General features: G+C 35.8%; 2 protein-coding genes across 2 annotated transcripts in view; one reads left to right on the top strand and one right to left on the bottom strand.

Annotated features, from left to right (window-relative positions):
- LOC116349418 (limbic system-associated membrane protein) overlaps positions 1-19,203 on the top strand; it is a 61,303-nt gene that overhangs the window by 38,917 nt on the left and 3,183 nt on the right. Inside the window, exons 3-11 of the mRNA XM_031780829.1 lie at positions 8,874-9,017; positions 15,325-15,525; positions 15,896-15,976; positions 16,094-16,108; positions 16,211-16,236; positions 17,002-17,149; positions 17,659-17,756; positions 18,391-18,512; positions 18,795-18,975. Of these exons, the coding sequence (XP_031636689.1) occupies positions 8,874-9,017; positions 15,325-15,525; positions 15,896-15,976; positions 16,094-16,108; positions 16,211-16,236; positions 17,002-17,149; positions 17,659-17,756; positions 18,391-18,512; positions 18,795-18,975 (1,016 nt within the window). The remainder of the gene's footprint in view (positions 1-8,873; positions 9,018-15,324; positions 15,526-15,895; positions 15,977-16,093; positions 16,109-16,210; positions 16,237-17,001; positions 17,150-17,658; positions 17,757-18,390; positions 18,513-18,794; positions 18,976-19,203) is intronic.
- On the bottom strand, positions 9,598-13,292 carry LOC116349406. Its single transcript, XM_031780818.1, has 5 exons — positions 13,020-13,292; positions 11,631-12,879; positions 10,757-11,558; positions 9,886-10,124; positions 9,598-9,705 (listed from the first exon to the last, which is right to left on the bottom strand). The coding sequence occupies exons 1-4, from the start codon at positions 13,055-13,057 to the stop codon at positions 10,042-10,044; spliced, it is 2,172 nt and encodes a 723-aa protein (XP_031636678.1). The 5' UTR covers positions 13,058-13,292; the 3' UTR covers positions 9,598-9,705; positions 9,886-10,041.

The following is a 19,203-nucleotide window of genomic DNA, read 5'->3' as shown; positions in this document are numbered from 1 at the left end:
GATTGAAGGGCAGGTCCTCGTTTGGAAATTGAATCTACTAAATATAGATGCGTTGAATCATAAACATTTGAAAATCTGGTGTGTGTGTGTGTGTCAGAACTGCTTTGTCTATTTATATTGTCGTTAATTTGCTTCCATCAATAAGAGTGCTGCCATTTAAGCCCTGAAATGCGAAATGCAACATTGCCGTCGTTGGTGTCGTCGTTCTTGAGGGATTTTGATGTTCTCAGTTTCTTTGCATCAAGGGACACATTCAATGTGCATTATAAATTGAATAATATAAATAGTTGATTTTAAAACAAATTACGGACGTCCGTGTTATTGTCAATTGGTGGCAATGCTTGTAGAAATGTTTCAAAATAACTTCCGAACTTTCGACGAACGTAAAACTCGTGTGTTTGTGTGTGTGTGTGTGTGTGCCATTTTCTCTCTAGCGCATTTTAAATAGAAAAGTTTCTACATGTATTGCATGTACACTTGCAAAATCATGGCCAAAAGTGTACAAAATAAGTAAACTTTAAACGCAAAATATTGAATTCAACAAACTTATCGTGATGAAGTGGGGCTCATGAATGGGGTGCTAGCTCGTATCTCCACCTACACACATAAGTACTCCAAAATGATACTAGCTAAATGAAAAATACGATGAAGAACTTTTGCTCGTTATTCACTGACACACAGAGGGAACAAAAATGGTACCAGTCGCACACACACGCATCATTTTCGTCATCATCATCACCATCATCACCGTTCGTTGTTGTCGTTTGAATTATTTCTATTAAAAAAAAAAAAAACATTTATATAATGTGTGTTTGTGTCAATATAGATATTTAGAGCAGAATTTTAAGAGCAAAATCGGTGTATGCACGGCGGTTCTTGTTTCAACATTTAGGGTCTATTTGGTGAATATATTCTGCATTTGACACCCAAGCCATTTTCATCAAAATCGGCACATGATGGTGTGCTTGACATTATGTGTACCAACGTGCGATCTAATGCGAAATTATACACGCATTTCAATATACATTTATAATAGACTATGCACCAAACACCACCGGGAGCATTTCTTTCTTTCTTTCTCTCTCTTAATATCTTTCTATATCACTTTGTGTGTCTCTTGATTTTGTCGATTTTCATGCGTAATCAAGAAAATTGGAAGTAGATTTTGTTTTCTCGTTCTCTCAGTGTGTGTGTGTGTGTGGGTCTTCCTCTTTCTGTGTGATTTTCTTTTCCATTTTTTCTCTATTTCGGTTTTGTGTGCGACACACTGTGCATAGATATATATGCACACGTACGTTCACTGCTAAAAAAAATCTTGCACACAAAGTGTCGTAATGTAGGGAAAAGGGGACGCACAGTCAAAACTGCTCTCAAGGAATAACAACAGAAAATATCACAAAAGACGACGAAAATGGAGAGAAAAAAATTTCAACCAACTTGAAAACAAGTATTCAAAGCGAAAATTAATTTGATTTCTGTTCGGTATATGCAAGTGAAAGAGGCGCGTTGTTGAATGGCTCCGTGTGCGGTATATTCAAATATTCAAATTGAGTCTTTCACCCTGACTCATCGACCAGTGTAAAAACATTGACGAAACAAACGAATGAAGAAGCTAAAGAGAACGACTACTTCTTACTCGCTTCCTCTGCCAGCGGTGAATGTATGACACACACTGTGTGCACTGAACGATGTATGTTCACCATTGTTTTCGTTGCAGGATTTACTTTTTTTTTTATATTTTAATTTATTGTTTGTGCCGAATTAATAAATTAGCCAAGGAGTCGCGCGGCAACCGCACACGATTCCAAATATGCATACGAAATTAAATGTATGATTCTTTTATACCGTAACAAATTGGTTAGGATTGTTTTTAGCCTCATTTTCTTTGAGTTTCGTTCGTAATTTTGCTGTTGTTGCTTTTTTCTCGCTCTCTCTCCTCAGTTCTTCTTTTCAAGTGGTTGCGTAAATATCGTTCGATGTTGCCTATCTAGAATCACCCCTAATAAAACAGCACTAAATATCAAATGACATATAGAAAAAACGTGGAGAAAGATATGCTTTGATTCTCTGCTAACGACTAACGAATTTGAAATCGAGCTCTTTCCTAAATAATAATAATGGATGAAAAATCGTGTATGCAGATACTGTTTTATAATTTTTCCATTGCCACATCCACTCACAAAACGAAAATTGCTTTTTAATTTCACTTTCATTATTTGTCTGCGGAAGTTTGGAATTTAAATATCTTTATTAAACTGTCGACCGGTTAAAATGTCGCCAGTAATACAAGAGAAGCATATATATCTGTCGAATCAACATTCGACAACCACATTTAGTCCCATCATCTCAAGTCTCAGTGATTTTCATTGAGATGTAAGTAATTTGTATGTATACCAGTTAACATGCTCACGATCACCGGGTCTCCGGCCTTGGTGCCGCTCTCTCTCTCCTTTTACGACTCCAGTTAAAAATAACCCGGGCCAATATATTGGAATATTAACCGGAACTAAATGAACAAATGAGTGCACGCAATGCCGCTTACAATGAATTACATTGGCATCATTTGTACATCGTTCGGTATCGCATAAATGACAAAGCGACCAAATGAAATTCACAATCCCCGCTCCACATCCTTTGCTACTACGCATTCAAAGTTCATTCAATGTGGTTTTCTTATCATTTGGTCGTTGTCGCTTTTTGTTGTATGCATTATGATGTGCTCTTTGTAATTGGTTTGAGCGATACCATTTGCACACACATATACACCATACACACCATAGAACACTATCGCTAAACTTTGGCAAAAATTAAGTCAAGCGAATCGGCAACATAATCGACAACAAAATCAACAGAAGAAAATATCAAGAAAGAGATGAAAAAAAGCCACACATATCGTATCGATGAATAAGTGTTTATTCACTGAATACGTTTCGGGTTTCACATAATTTTTCTGTGATTTCAAATCTTTTGCTTTCAGCATTCAACAGCCGGCGACGCGTACAAATGTTCTATTTAACGATAAATTATAATTTGTTGTCTTTTTACTTTTGCCGTTACTTTTCGTTCATTCTTTCTCTCTCTCTCTCCATTTTGCTGCCGCATGCGAACAGAGTTGAACAATGAAAGAGAACAGATCCGCAAAAATAAAAAGTTTTTCTACAAATGTACGTGTGTGTGAAAGTGGTATGAGGGGTGAAAAGAAAATATTCGGTCCATGTGTGTATGACATACGGCGTATCTAATGTGATCGTTGGTGACGATGATGGCAAATTTGTTATCGTCGATAATTTTCATTACACGCGTATTATGAGAGAGTGTGTGTTCTACGCCGATAGAATTATTGCGATCAAATATCGATAAAAATTGGTACAAAGTTTGAATTGGTACGGACGCGTTCGGCATCCGCACAAAACGGAAGTGTAGTGTGGTTGCAATGTGCTACTTAATTGACTATGTGCCTTTCGCACCACATTTATTCACAGCAAATCAAACACAATCAGTTGCATGCACTCGCAATCTAATTGAATTATAATGATTTTTATGTGACCAACTGTTTGGATTCCAATTTTGCTTCATTTGTTTCCATTATATACCCGTACAGCACGTAGCGCTACCGATTTTACTGGTTTCGGTTGATTTTGTGTCAATTGCACAATACACACATAATAATGCATCCATCCTCTTGTATTGTGATGCCAAATGTGTAAAATCTTAATGTAAATTAGGACTCGACTTTCTATTTGATTCGAATTTCGGTCGGTACAATCGGTTGGAATTTTGTTTGCGTTTTTGTCCATCGATGAATGACCAAAAACTTTTGCTATTTGTGCACAACGCAAAATTCACTTGAAATTCATTTCATGAGCCATCACACAGCTCCGTGCCATGTGACAGTTTTCATACAAAATGATTTTTTTCGCCCCAGCCCCCCCCCCCCATTTAATCACTCAAAATGAATGTGAAGAGAAAGAAAATAATACTAATGAAGAACGATCACTCGACTATAAAAAAACATATATTCCGATAAATTAATGATGGTCTAATCTATTATGGCTATTAGCCATGTAATAATGCCAAAATGTCGCTCAATTGTACTCCGTTCATTTGCACCAAACAAAACATTTATCCGTGCGTTCGTTCGTTCATTCATTCAACTCACTCAGTTATCATCTCATTAATGAGAAGTCATCGCGAAATGTACGCTTTTGTCACACACACACACACACACATACACAAAATATTCCCGGTGCTCATCGGTTAGTCTAGTTGTCATTGTCACGGTTGCGGTTTAGAGACTGCAACAATCATGTGTCATAATATCATTGCGTCGGTTGGTTATTTGCTTGGTTGGTCGACTGCATGGGTGGGTTTTTTTTTTTGTATTCCTCTCTTTCGATCTCATTTCTAGTTTTTGTTTGTTTCATTATTAGAAAATTTTATGCGTTATTTTTCATTCACTTCGGGCATAAAGTTCTAAGTGTTTTTTCACATATTTTCTATGCGACACAAAAACAAATACTTTTGCTCTAGCTTTTGCTCGTTTGTTGTTGTTGTTGGTGCGTTTTTTCTGCTATTTGTTTTATATGCGCTGTTTTGGGAGTGTCAACTTCAGCGAATCGCACATTTATTCAATAATAATATTCTAGTTAATAAAATGAAAGGGAACAACAAAATGGAACGGACAGCAAGCAGCGAAAAATATCAAGATTGCCTATCTCCTTTTTTTATCTGTATGGTGCTTTCTCGTGTTGTATTTCTTTTTTCACTTTCCATTTCTTCTTCATTCGTTCATTTGGTATGTAATTTCTGTGTTGAATACTCCATTTTATTATTGGCGCTAGAGTTATTTTTTTTGTTTGTTATCATTCCATTTGCCAACTATTTTTCTATCTGTGCAGCCGCAAGAAAAGTTGACAAACTTTTAACACCCAAAAATTCCAAGCGACAGAGTACAAAAAAAACCTTCGCACTTTCATTTCTGAACCGACACGGCTAAGCGCGCTCGATTGCTCTTGGTCTCACGCGCCCAACATTTTTCATATGCGTCACATAAATTCAGTTTTACGAATGACGTTTCGGTTTTAGTGGCACATTTAAATAGACAAAACTGCCATAGATAGTGGATAGCAGGGAATAAAAAATGACAACGAAATGAAAAATTTGAATAAAATGCTTAATGATAAACATAAATAATCGCAGCAGCAAAACATTTCGTCCGCGTGTGTTTGAGCGTTTGCGCGTGAGCGCTCATATCTATATGAATGCGATAAAGATAGAAGGCGATAGACCAGAGATCGTAACCGAAAATGAAATGAAATTATTGCATTTTCCACGATTATCAAAGTATGTATGTTTTTTACGGTTTTGGTGCCAACGTTGTTGGCTTTATCTGCTTTGCTGATGTTTGTTTTGATATTGTTAGTCGGTCAATGCTAGAGAAGAGATGGCAACAAATCTATTATGATAATGCGTTGGATATCAATATAAATATATGGACACAAAATGAAGCGAAGCGAGTGAGCGCACACACACACACACGCATACTATGTGGACGAGACACTATTGTTTTGAATTCGCGGCAGTTGAGACGGGAACAAGGTGGTGGCAGTGGTGAGACAAATGCCAAACTCTATACGCAAAACAATTGTATTTATCAAATGCCAGTAGATTTTCCATTTTTGGTGTGCATTAAATTCAGTGGATTTAACACGCATGTTGCCTGTCGTTTATATACAATCTGTTTTTGCTTCCGTTCGTTTTAGTGATTTTGGGTGAAATGGTTTTCAAATGGTGCGTGTGTATGGCAAACGAAAAAAAAACAATCACCCAGCCAAATGATTGAAATGATGGCAATAATGGTTTGGGCCGCGATTCAATGTGATTGCAGATTGTTCCTCGCATTGATGATATTCACCCGTCTTCGCAAAATCAAGGAAAGTGCCAAAAAAGTATACATGCACATCAGAAATAAATTTCAAAACAAAAGCGCCCACATCACAACGACAGAGATGGACGACAAATATCCGATTTATCACACGAAATCAACAATCATTCGTTTTTATTATCGCGATTCTCTTTCTTGCGCTCATTTTCTTTGGGTATACATTTTTGTTGTTACTTTGTGTTGTCGCTTCTTTTATTTGTGATGTGGCACTTTATTACCGAACGGATATTTAAATACATATTATTATTTTGTGGGTGGGGGGGGGTTATTTTCACGGTTTCTTGACTCTTTCACATGCACACAAAATCTCACACCCTTTTCGCTCTGTTGGCTGGTTATGCTTGAATTAACCAGACTAGAACCATACCAAACAACAATGTTATGTATTTATTCAAATTCACCAATTCAAATGTCTTTCTTATTCGTTTTTTGCTTGAATTGTTATAAATGGCGCTTGCTTTTTTTTGTGTCGTGGAGCTTGGTATGGGGCAAAGTGACGCTTTTATCAAAGGCTGCTCCACGTCTTTCAGCTATATTTCGTTTTATGTGTACTGGCGCGCTCAGCTGCTCAGAGCATGTGAATGAGATTCGGAAATATTTGCGTGCATTTTCGGTTTTGTTGAAAACGTTAAATGTCAAATATTGTCGAAAGGAAAACGAAATGGTGTGAATATTGTGAAGGCGCATATATATCGTGTGCGAAGCAGAGTGTTACATTTCATTTCGTTATGTTGTGTGATTTTTGTTTTATTCATTTTTGTTCTTGTTCAGCAACATTTTTGATGTTCGCACTCATGCGTTCGCAGTGTCGATTCTATTTTGTAATGTGATTCATTTTAATGAATTTTATCATGGGGACAATTGTCAAAGAATTTGAATCACGTTTGTTTCTCACAAATATTCTAATGTAGAGAACATTTTATTTGGTTGGTTGAGATTGATTTGAAATCTGTATCCGAAAACATTTTTCTTGTGAAAATAACGAGCTCGAGTCATGAGCCAAAAACATCATTCATCCATCTCAATGTCTTGGGTCGACAACGTAACATACACACACACACACATACACACCTTGAAGAAAATCTCGTACTCAAAATACTCGCGGGAATGGAATGGAATTTCGTCCATGCAAAAATGTCGTCGTCAATGTGGTGCGACCATCAAACAAACTTCACTGATAAAACTTCCAACAAAAACATAAACATAATTTATCGCACAACAAACAGACATCCATCCATTTATATACGAATATAATTAATATGATAACTATCTTGATGAATTGATTAAAATTAGATGGATACATCGGAAGCGAAAGGAATTGAACGAACGAACCAAGGAGAAAGTGAAAGTGGAAGTGAACGGAGTAAAATGGTATAAACATACCATCATCATCATCATCAATCGGAGTGAATATTGTAGGCGGCAATAGTAAAATTTATGGTCTTTTAACGAAACATTGTCCATACGGCGAACGTTCTTCTTTTCATTTAGCGCTCGCTGAATTTCAAACGAAACTTTTTTTCCCCGTTGAAGTTTCGTCATGCCAATACACAATTTCTATTGCGAAAAAGACGCTTCCCTTGATCTATACTCCCGATGGGGTGATCCATTCTACATGAAATTTACTTTATTTATTCGTTTACAAGTTGAAGCGCGTTATCACGCTTTATCGTTGTTGATTTGCAGTTGAGCTCATCGGTCAATTGTATTGAATTTGGTACGGTGATTTGTATGCTTTTTGCATCGAAAACAAAGAGAGAAAAAAATTGAAACAAGCTGTAATTAATATTATTTTGAGACTGGGAATAATTTTTTCTCTATCTCTAAGTTTTTCATTTCTTTCGTTTTCTATCTCTATATCGTTTCGATTTGTTGTGCATTCGATGAAGAAAATCGAAGTGTGAGTTAGAAAGTGAGTGAACCAGAATGTGCGCCTAATTGTTTTTGTGTATCTAAGCTCGCCGGGTGTGTGTGTGTGGACACTGGACACATAAAGGCAAATAGAAAAACAAAATGGGAACGCTGGTTGATCAAAGCGGACCCAAGTGAGAAAAAAAAAATGTTGAACAAAAATCGAGTCGACAGACGATGACGACAAAAGACTCAGAACGAACGGTATATACACACATCATTGATTTATTTGAGATTTAGCGGTCAATTTGATAAATGGCGTCTATTCTATACTTTGGAATTTGTGTCTTCTTTCGTTGGTTTTGGATTGGGCGCTTGGATTTTTTTTTAATTCTATTGCTGCTACTGCTGTTGTTGTTATTGTTTCTGGATGCTTTTACTTCAACGCAAAATATTGATGAAGCGCACAATGTATTACGTGCGTACGTCTCTCTTTGTGCAGTTGTACAATATACACACAAGTGTAGTTATACATACTAGATAGATATATTGTTATAGAATGAATGTATTCTGTTGTTTCATTCGATGCGTATATCAGCAAATTTATCTCAATATCGTTTTTCATGCATGAAACGCTCCCAGAATAAATCCCTTTATTAGACTAATGGCCACCAGTGTGAATGGAATTTAATTGAAGTTTCACATGATCTATTGTCAACGATCTATATACGAGCTCATTCACTCATACGTATGTACAAAGCATATTTCGCAAATATTGACAACCACGACGTCGAATAATGAAGCAAACAACCATTGTACTATGTTAAGCTCTTTTGAGCGATTTGAGCAACAACTAAACCAATAACTAAATCAGGGCGATTTTCTCGCATCTCTCTCTCTCTCTCTTTCTCTGTATGTTTTTTTGCACAAATTGACATTTTTCCACACTTTTAACCATTATCATCAATTTTAATAAATATTTATTTACAGTTTTGCATTTACCACTTTTTTGCTCACCGTTTTCAAATTCAAACAAACTATATCGACATCTTCTTTCTTTGGCTCTTTTTATTTACAGGTTATTGCCAAAATTTAGATGAATTAATACCAACATCGCATCATGATTCACCGACAGTTGTGCCCAAGTTCGTGTCGAGGGGACATTTGTACAAAGCCATCGTTGGTGATACGATAGAATTGCCGTGCAAAGTTCAAAATTTAGGTAAAAAAATCATATTACAATATTTCCGCCGTTCATTTCATCAAATAGCAGAATAAATATAAGGGGCCAACACATAAAAAAAACACTGGATGTGTTTAGACGGCTGTGTATAGCTTGTTTAGTGCGTAGAATTCGTGGAAACTAGCGTTGCCGATCCGATTGAAATTAGATATCTCTCAAAATATTTCAAATTCAATGATTCACAATGAAAATAGAAACGGCAGCTCCAATTCCAATGCTCCAACGCCTCAACGGATAATATTTTGGAATGTGCCCAAACGAAATTATATTTTATTACCCAAGCACACTACAATTTCCAAAGCTATTTTCTATTTCACAATTATGTTTGATAAAGTATCTCTTCCTCTTACATTTCTACGTATCAATTTCGAACGATTTTCAAAATAATCTTTGGAATTTGATTTTTGAATGAATTCATTCCTACGATGATTCAACATTTAATCAAAATATTTCAAGGAAAATGTTTCGTCAATTTGATAAGATAGATTATTCAAAATGCATTCAAAATAATTAACAAACTGCGTTATAAATTTACTTCTAATTTCAAATTGCGATAAATGTGTGACTATTCGAACTTTTGGACGTTGCTTTTACATAGAAAATGTATTTCAAATTTATTTTTTATTCGTTTATCTTTATCTCTTTATCTTTATCAAAGCGTACATCACTAACATTTGTTGTGGCAAATTCATCCATTATCGGGCATATGTTGACGGTCAATATTGGGGTTGGATTTGTGTGTAGTTTCAGTCAATTTTACCGTCAAAATGGAAAGGAAAAAAAGAAAAAAAAACAATTCAGTTAGATTGAATGCAAAAATAAACTATCAATTCAATAAAGTACTCACCTACGGGTTCTTTTATATTCCGCACAGCCCTAAATAGGGACCCGTACTGCGGTCAAGGGTACAATAGAAATCCTTGGATTTAAACTATTCACGCCTAGTAACTAACAAAATTGTTAAAATATTCTTCTTATGATTATTGTTGATTTTATGCTGCTATCAGTTGACATTGTTCGCATGGTGTGGATTGTCAGGTCTCTTCAACGAATCGGGCAATGGTATGCCAAAAAGACGACACATTCCTATAAAATCAGAAACAAACACAAAACATTAATCAATTAATATGAACACTGAACACCTAACGCTCTGCTCTCTATTCTCAATTTAATACAGTAAAACCTGTCAATAACGGAATCCCATGGGGAAATTTTTATTTCCACTATTGACAAGAATTCCACTATTTCCAGGTTCCATTAATAACAGGTTTTCTTGCCAATTCAGAAATGATTTTCCATTATTGAGGGTTAATTTGAAAAAAAGGAAAAATTCATTCATATTTTTATCATTATATAGGTAGCAAAATTTTTCAGGGGATGATTTTAGAAAAAATTCCTAGAAATCAAAAGAATTTTTTGTATGGGAAATCCTAGCAAAAGGAGTGTTCCAATGGGAAAAAATTTACTTCCAAAAACCGCTCTAAAATCCCTAGCAAATCGAAAGAATTTCTCTCGCGTTTCAAAAACCCTAGCAAATCAAAAGAATTTTCCCCAAATTTTTTCCACTATTGGGGGTGAGCGTTTTTTACAATTTTCCACTATTACCAGGTCATTTTATATGGGATTTTTTTTCCACTATTGACAAGAATTCCACTATTCCCAGGTTCCATTATTGACAGGTTTTACTGTATTAATACAATATACAATTATGCACATACCTTTGAATAAAATATTCTTTGCGGCAACAATGTCACGGTGCCAAATGACTACGTGCTCAATCATGTCTTCTGGTGCAGCATCACCCAATTCATGGTATTCTCGAGTTAATGACCAAGTTTTGAAGATAACTTTTATCTTTGGCACTAAACGCTCGATGTTCTCACGATCTGGATTGATTGCTCTCTCTACAATTCGCTCTTTCTTAAGCTCTTGTCTGCTCAAATTCGTCACAATTATCGGTGGTAGTCCAACAATCGGTTTTGGTATGCAATTTCGACAAATTTTGAATCGATGATTTTTGGTTTCTCTTGGAAATCGCTCGTGACAATTGGCACACGTTATTGATGTACCCCATTCATCTTGAAAACTGACCTTTGTGTGCTCTTGTTTCTTGAAGCTGGTCGCCAATTTACGCGTTCCCGGGCATCTTTTCCGCTTCTTTATGCCCCATGGCCGATTTGGTGCCATTTCTCCAGCACCAATCCAAATCCAAGACGGTTTGTTGTTCGTTACCCGCATGGCAACTTTATCACTTGTTTTGGTAGCCTTGATGTGGTGATCGAGATCCAATCGTGCATATTTTCGAGTCGCATATGCTTGCATTCCCATTCGTAGCATTTTGATGCGATGCAGAATGTACGCTTTCCATGTGGATCCACGCGGCGATGGTATCACTGGGTACGACTTGAAATCCATTTGTTCTTCTTCAACAAACCACCAGGTCAACCGATCAGCCTTCCGATCTCTCTTCTTCTGCTCGGTTTGCCAATGAAATCGTGGATTGGATATTTTAATGTTTTCCTGTTAAATAATAACGTCAAATTTCAATCACGTTCCAAAAAAAAAAACATTGTAATAACAAACTTAACTTACCTCAATGTTTGACTTGATATGGCGGCGCACAACGGCCACCCACGTTTTCTCGTTCGGATCGATGGCACTAGCATATGTCATGTTGTTAAATGTGGCCTGCTCCGAATTTTCCACCCAAGCCTTCGCTGGCTTCTCGTACAATATTGACACGCAAACACTATTGGTGATGATTTGCGAGTGAAACCGCTTCTGCTTGCCGATTTGTTTGATTTTATCCATGTCGAAAACCAAATTCCACAATTCATCTCGATGGCCGTACAAGTAATAGTCCAGTGTGTATTTGTTCATTCGATTGGTCAGCGGATTGCGAGAACTTGGCACCACTCCTAGTACAGTGTTCGCCAAATAATACATATCTGTCATATCCAATCGAACGTTTTTCAGTTGGAATCGGCATAACGGGACAAGTGCGAAATTGTTCACTTTTGGCGGTCGATTGTTCGTTATCAATCCATCGCGACGGAATGCATGCCATTGTTGTGAATATTGATGAAACACTTCGATTTGGCGTTGCATTTGACCGAACATCCACAGTGATTGGAACCAATTGTCCTTAACGAACTCATTGACAGTGACCGGAACCAATTGTTCATTATGAACTTTTTGACACTGCCAACCGATTCTTTCCAGTTCATACAATAAAATGTTCATCTTATTTGTTCTCTCTACATCACCATGTGTCAGATCTTTGTTACTAGTGGCGTAAACTTTTGCGTTTCGTATATCGATGCCGTCAAATTTTGATCCATTGTATTGATGGCCATTGATATGCATGTTATAATACCAGCGTTTCATTTGAAAAAACGATTCAACATGTACTGAACAATGAGTGTTGAGATTGGTCTGATTATTTCGAATGTGATCTTGGTAGAAATAATTAAAACCATTTCCCAGGCATTCTTTATCGGGCCATTCAAAATTCTCTACACCGAAGTGTGCCTCGACAATGTTACGAAAAGCTGGCGGCATTAGTTCCTCTCTGTCGACTTTATCGGCTAAAACACCGTTAAAGCACTCAATGAAAAATGTTTTACCGTTTTGTACAAAAAATTGTTGGTTCCCATCATCGATGGCTTCTTGAATTTTGTACAACGCCAACAATGATGCCAGTGACGAAATCAGTGTCATTTTGTAGCTTCGATGATCCAAAAACTGAATCACTCTGTCGCGATATTCTTCCCGTATGATTGACTTGACGCCTTGTTTTATGACTACAAGGTTCTTAATGTCGTCTTTCCTTTCGGGTGGACTGTATAAATGAAACGAAAACAAAGAAAAACATACACACTTATTTAAAAAAAACTGGTCACAAAACAATATCGCGAAATTGCATCGAAAATCCAATGAAAAATAAAACACAGAATAAATATTACGAAAAACACTGCTTACATATTAAATTGATCCTCTCTTGATCTTGTTCTACTCATGGTTTAATCAATCAATAACAATTTCTGGTGCTTTTCCAAATATTATGGGATAGTTATCACTATTTTCGGTTGCAATCAATTCGCATCAATTTCACAATTCAAATTGTAATTTTTAATGTGTTTTTGTTGGTTCTGCTTGTAAACTGCCTGACGAAATTCAATTATTATTATCAATTTAAAGTTATTTTTCTGACTTGATGATGAGATTTAATGGTATTTCAAATAGCTTCACAGCGCGAACGGTAACTTTGAACTAAAATGAATGCAGAAATGCACCGCTATTTATAGCAAATTATTGCTGTATTGCAAAAAGTCAAGCCTCGAAAACTAAAATGACTGGAATTAAACGATTTTATTGATACATCAATATATGCAAAAAATTTACAATATTTTCATTCAACAACTCAATCACTCCACTTTGATTTGCCACAAAACTCTGCCGAAAATGCATTTTTAAACAGGAACATAACAAATCACAAACGAGAGAATTGTCGAAATGGTTTTTTTTTCAAATGTGTTTCGATGATTTGGAATATTAACAGTAATACTTTATAAATGTTCTGTCGTTTGAATTGAAAACAGAAACAGACACAAAATATTTCCGCAAATATATCCATCACATTTCGTGAACACACGATATCGTTGTATCAAAACACTGACGAAGCACATCACAAAAACAAGCGGTGATCGGGAATACTGTTGTACGGTCAAAATCCTACAGTTTGTTGCATTCGCACTAGTATTTCGTTTACAGAAAAACAAAAACACAAACACATATTATATTGTCTCTCTCACATGTTTCGTTTCTTTGTGCTGTGACATAAAAAAGCCACTGATACAATATTAGCACTAAAATCCATTTGTCTTATTTTATCATGTTGAAAACTGAAATCGGTTGTCATTTTGAATTTAATTTGTTTGAAAAAAACAACAACAACGCACATTTTCTGACCGCTAATAAGAACAAAGAAACTCGTGCGTATGAAAATTCGATTGGAAATCATGGATATACTCTACATTCCGTTTGACACTAAAATGGCCACATAATTATCCTTGTGAATGTGTGACTCTCTCTGTTGTGCATTTGTGTGTGTACAAACTTTCAATTGTTTATATGCGCGACCGGTTCAATATTGCATGTTTCAAACCGAAACACAGAATGAATTTGTTTATATCACTTTCCCTCACACACACACAAACTCTGTATTCGTAGCGATATTTGACTTTTTGAATTTGTCCAACTGAATTTTAGGCGACGGAGAATGCAATCGTATGAGATTGTTGTTGTTGTATACCAAAAATCATCTCTTTCTAAACTGGCGGCACTTCTCAGTATAGTTTTGGCCGCAATAAAAAAATCAATCCCGTTAAATATTGAATAGAGTGATTTGTTTGTTTGTGATACATGTTAAATCGAAGCACAAAAAATTCCTTTGCTACATTAATTCTGTTGAAAACTGAAAAATGTGAATACAAACTTTGTGTGTACTCCAGTTGAAAAGAAAACAAATCTGAATGGCAACTCATTATATTTCGTTGTGATTTTGTGTATTGAAACATTTTTGTCAATACACTGTAATTTTGTCGATGTGTGATGTTCAATATTCAACTGATCCTTGCCTTCTTAATGATGCTGGACATATGTATGAATATAAGTGATACAAAATGCAATCAAACAGCGAAAACAGTCGATAGAATTGTTGATATAAATTTTATGTAAACAAAATCGAACATTTGAATCTCATGTTACACATACTTTCATTCTTTAAACGAGTAAGAGTCAGCAAAACGCGCATTGTATCAATACCGTTGTATGCTTTGAGATTCAAACAAAAACGGCAACACATTTGAGTGAGTTTGAATGAGACTGAAAGACTAATAGGAGAAACAAGTGAATAAATTGTAAAATGTTAACGTAATAAATGAACAATTTTATTGGAAACTATGCATATAATCAACTTTCCATTGACACGAAAATTACCACCGAAATGGGTGAAAACGTTACATTTTTCAACGTTAAAATAGATAAAAAACGTTACATTTTTGTTTGCTGGGTAATTATAATTGAGTTATTTTTTTTTTTTGAAATTCGGTAATATTTCTCAATAAATTTTGAATGGGGCGAGATTTTATTTGAACAAACGATCCAAATTTGTTCAATTGCTTGCTTACGATTGATTTTACAATTTTGAAATGTTACAGAGGTCGGTGCATAGAATGTGAAATTATTTGATTTTGTTTTTGTACACACACATTTACTAATTTAGGCACATTTGTGTTGCTATGGCGCCGTGGATCGTCTGTATTAACTGCTGGCCATTTGAAAATCACACGCGACGAACGATTCAAAATAGTGGACGATTACAATTTACAAATATCGAATGTTAAAACACAAGACGCTGGCGATTATATTTGCCAAATTGGAGATCAAGAGACGCGTGATCAAGTGCACACGGTCGAGATTTTAGGTGAGTTAATCTACATGCACACAAAAATGTGTGCATAATTAGAATCCGGTTATGTTACATTTGGAAAAGTTTTGGTGAACGAAATAGAGAACGAGTGATATAAAAAATACCAAAGTTGGCAAACCCAAATGGTCATTGAGTTATTTGGCTTTATGTATGTCGGGTTTTTTCTGTCACTCTCTGTATGTGTTGAAGCCATTTTTGGTCAATGTAGCCCTACACTTTTCATCTATCTCTCTCCCTCTTCTACTTCCCTCATTCACGAATGTTAAAAACGATTTCGATTTATATAAATAAAAGCATGCAACCCCATTAATGTATATGGAGACTTTTGTGCTTTAGTTTACTAATTACATCCAATTATTTTTAGTTCCACCAACATTAAGAGCTGTACCACAAAATGGACAGGTTGCGGCCCGAAAAGGTAGCACGGTTACACTTGAATGTAAAGGTATGTCGCCATCCTCTCTCTCTCTATGTGTGTGTGCTTGACTTTTTTGTTGTGCATATAATTCATTCATTTTTTTCCGGAATTTTCTTTTTTCAATAAAATGTTGCGGTGAATCAGCTTCTGGCAATCCAGGTATGTCTCTCTCTCTCTGTGCATGTATTTCAAAAATTTTGTTAAAAATTATAATTTATTTTCTCTTTTTTCTTCTCAATTCACATCAAATCGCATCCACAGTGCCGTCCATCTACTGGTTCAAGAAGGTACATTTGAAAATAATATTAAATGATCAATATATGTATATAAAATGCTCTGTTCTCAATGCAATAGCACATATCACCAATCAAGCAAATACAATTTCAAAAGTCGGCTCGAAGGCGATATAGTGTGTGTGTTGAAGAACAAGAGAATGAAATTCAGTCCATTCGGCATAAAGTTGTTATTGGTGGTGGTAATGGTGGTAGTTACTTTTGGTACAATTTTGGTTGCATTACTACGCACCGCACACAAATATGCATATACATACATTTCAATATATGTTTTATATACTCTACCAGCATTGGTCCAGCATTATAGTGCTCAATGGACCGAATTAAAACTTAAATGAGCATAATTGAGGCTATTTAAGCTACTTCGGCGGTATTTATGCCTTTTCATAACGATATAATAACATTACTTGTACTGATTAAATCCGAAAAGAGCACTTGTTTCCTTGCTTGCTCTCACTTTTTCTCCCCCTTTCTCATTCTCACAAAATACACGTACATATATTAGCATTTGTGTGATTTCAATTTTGGTAATATTAATGAAAGGTTTAAGATGCTCTGCCAAGCTATTTATACGTTAAGCGCATCAAATAGTGCTTATGAGAATTCGGATGAATTTGTGTAAAAGCATATCCGTACTTTGATCCGCCTTGACTTTAGCCTCTTTTAATTCTCTTTATTAAGACTAAATGCATTTTAATTTGTGTTAAATGTGTTTTCTCTTCTCTCTTTCTCTCTATTTTTATCTCGATAATTCTGCAGGATATTTTTGCGGGATCAACGCATTTGTCGGACAGTTCAACGTTGATATTGGAACGAGTGGATCGTCATCATCAGGGTGTATATCAATGTGCCGCCGATAATGGTGTTCGTGAGCCAGTTTCTATGGACATAAATTTGACCATTTTATGTGAGTTTTGCTCAATGACCGATGACAAATTCCTATTGATTTGTCTCGAATTCCGTTCAATTGTTCTTTATCTCTCTCTCTCTCTCGCTCCGTAACGCGCGCGTTTTTCCAAAATGACTTTTTTTTCGTCGTTGTGATTTTATGTTGCCGTTTGTTTGTTTTTTATTTTTGTTCAGCAAAGTTTTGTCAGTGTCCATTTTATCATTTGTAAATGGAGTGTTGTGTATTTGTTTTGCTGAATCTGCGGCAAAAGTATTCAATTTTTGATGTGTGTCTTTTCACATTTTTTCCGTATTGTTTGCCGTTTGCGTTTGGCCGATGTGAATAGATCAAATCCAACGAAAAAACACAGAGTGAGCGGGAGAGAAAATAAAATGAAACTGAAGTTTTTTTTCTTTGTGCTGCAACCAATTTTTTTTCTCTTTTCATTCGAGTATTTATGTTGAATGTTTTATTTATTTAATTTTTTTTTCACTGTTGTTATCGGGGTGGATTTTCGTTTCGTGCAGCGCCACCGGAAATTACAGTCGAAAGAAGTTGGGTACACGCCAGCGAAGGTTATGACATTGAATTGGCCTGTATAGTACATGGTGATGTTACTTCCGATGTAAGTACAAAAGCTGAATGAATCACATCATCCAACCGAATCCGAATCCGATTCAATTCAATTGAAGTTGCTTGTGTTGATGTTTTTTTTTTTGTTCTCGCTCTCGTCTCGTTCGCACGTTAAAATCGAATCTAAACCAAATCGAACCAATATCATGAACAACGAAGCGAACACGAAAAGACGAAAGAGAGAGCGAACAAAAGAGGAGCACACATGAACTGAAAGCGAACAGAACGAATTCGAATGGCAAAATGTGTCAAGAGACAGAGAGACATCATGGCAAAGCAAGAATAGCAAAGATAGTGAATAGCAACTCGAGTGAATCGAACAGACTACAGTGGATTTGACACTGCAGATGTAATACTCTCTGATGCTGATAATGCGACAATATTTTTGCTAGCACCATATTTTGCTTTGTTGTCGAAGCCAATTCGAGTTTATGTTCTAGTTCGAACATTTATTATTACGCATCAATAGAATAATAAAATCATTTCGTTTGTATAATAATATATATATAGATAGATAGATTTGTCTCTTTTCTCGATTTTTTTTAAATCGTCGCTTTTTTATCTATTTTCTTTTTGCTATACTGCTATGCGGTTTCTGTGCTCGTTCACCAAATTTAATACCATAGATGATGTGGTATCAGAACTCATTTCTACTTGATCCAACTGACCGTCGTTCGATGCAATCCAAAGGAGATCGCTACACACTCACCATTCGAAATTTCCAAACATCTGATTTCGGAAATTACAGGTAACGTTTTGTGCATGTGTATGACGCTGACAATTGTAATTGAAAAATTACTAATATCGATAGAAACATCAGCGCTTCGTCGCTTCAAATTTACCAAACGTTTGCACATATTCATCTGACAGTCTTCAAATTGAATGGTCCGAATAATTGAGATATTTCCGATATTTTTCTCTCTTTTTTTCTCCCTTTCTCTCTTTTCACATATTGGTCTTTTCTATTCTTTGCTTTTGGTTTGTGTTTATTTTTTCTTGGGGCATCCGAATCACATATTCGCAAATACAGTTGTGTAGCTGACAACGCTTTGGGCCGAACGAAAAAATACATTGAGATATCAGGCCGACCAGGACCAGCCGAATTCATTTCACCAACATTCAGTGGTTCGCTTGAAGTATACAATTTGACATGGAGCGTTGAATCGATTCCACCACTTGAGGAAATTCGATTGTTGTATCGCCGATTAATGGTAAGCCAATTTACAGAGAATGAAATAAAAAAAAGAGAATGAATGTAATACGTAGAATTCTGCCACACACACACACACCACAACAACAATATTAATACGGCTAATAACAATAATAATAATAACATCAACTCGAGTGTAAGCTAGTTCAGTGGTTCAATATCGAACTCGAGGTGCATTGTTGGTGCATTGTTGGTGGGCAAAATGTGTACAGTGTGTATTGCTGCATAC

The sequence above is a fragment of the Contarinia nasturtii genome, unplaced genomic scaffold (genome assembly GCF_009176525.2).
Source record: "Contarinia nasturtii isolate CC-2019 unplaced genomic scaffold, AAFC_CNas_1.1 Cnas_scaffold_129, whole genome shotgun sequence".
In the NCBI taxonomy this organism is placed as follows: Eukaryota; Metazoa; Arthropoda; class Insecta; order Diptera; family Cecidomyiidae; genus Contarinia; species Contarinia nasturtii.
This window is presented reverse-complemented; position numbering and strand designations above follow the sequence as displayed.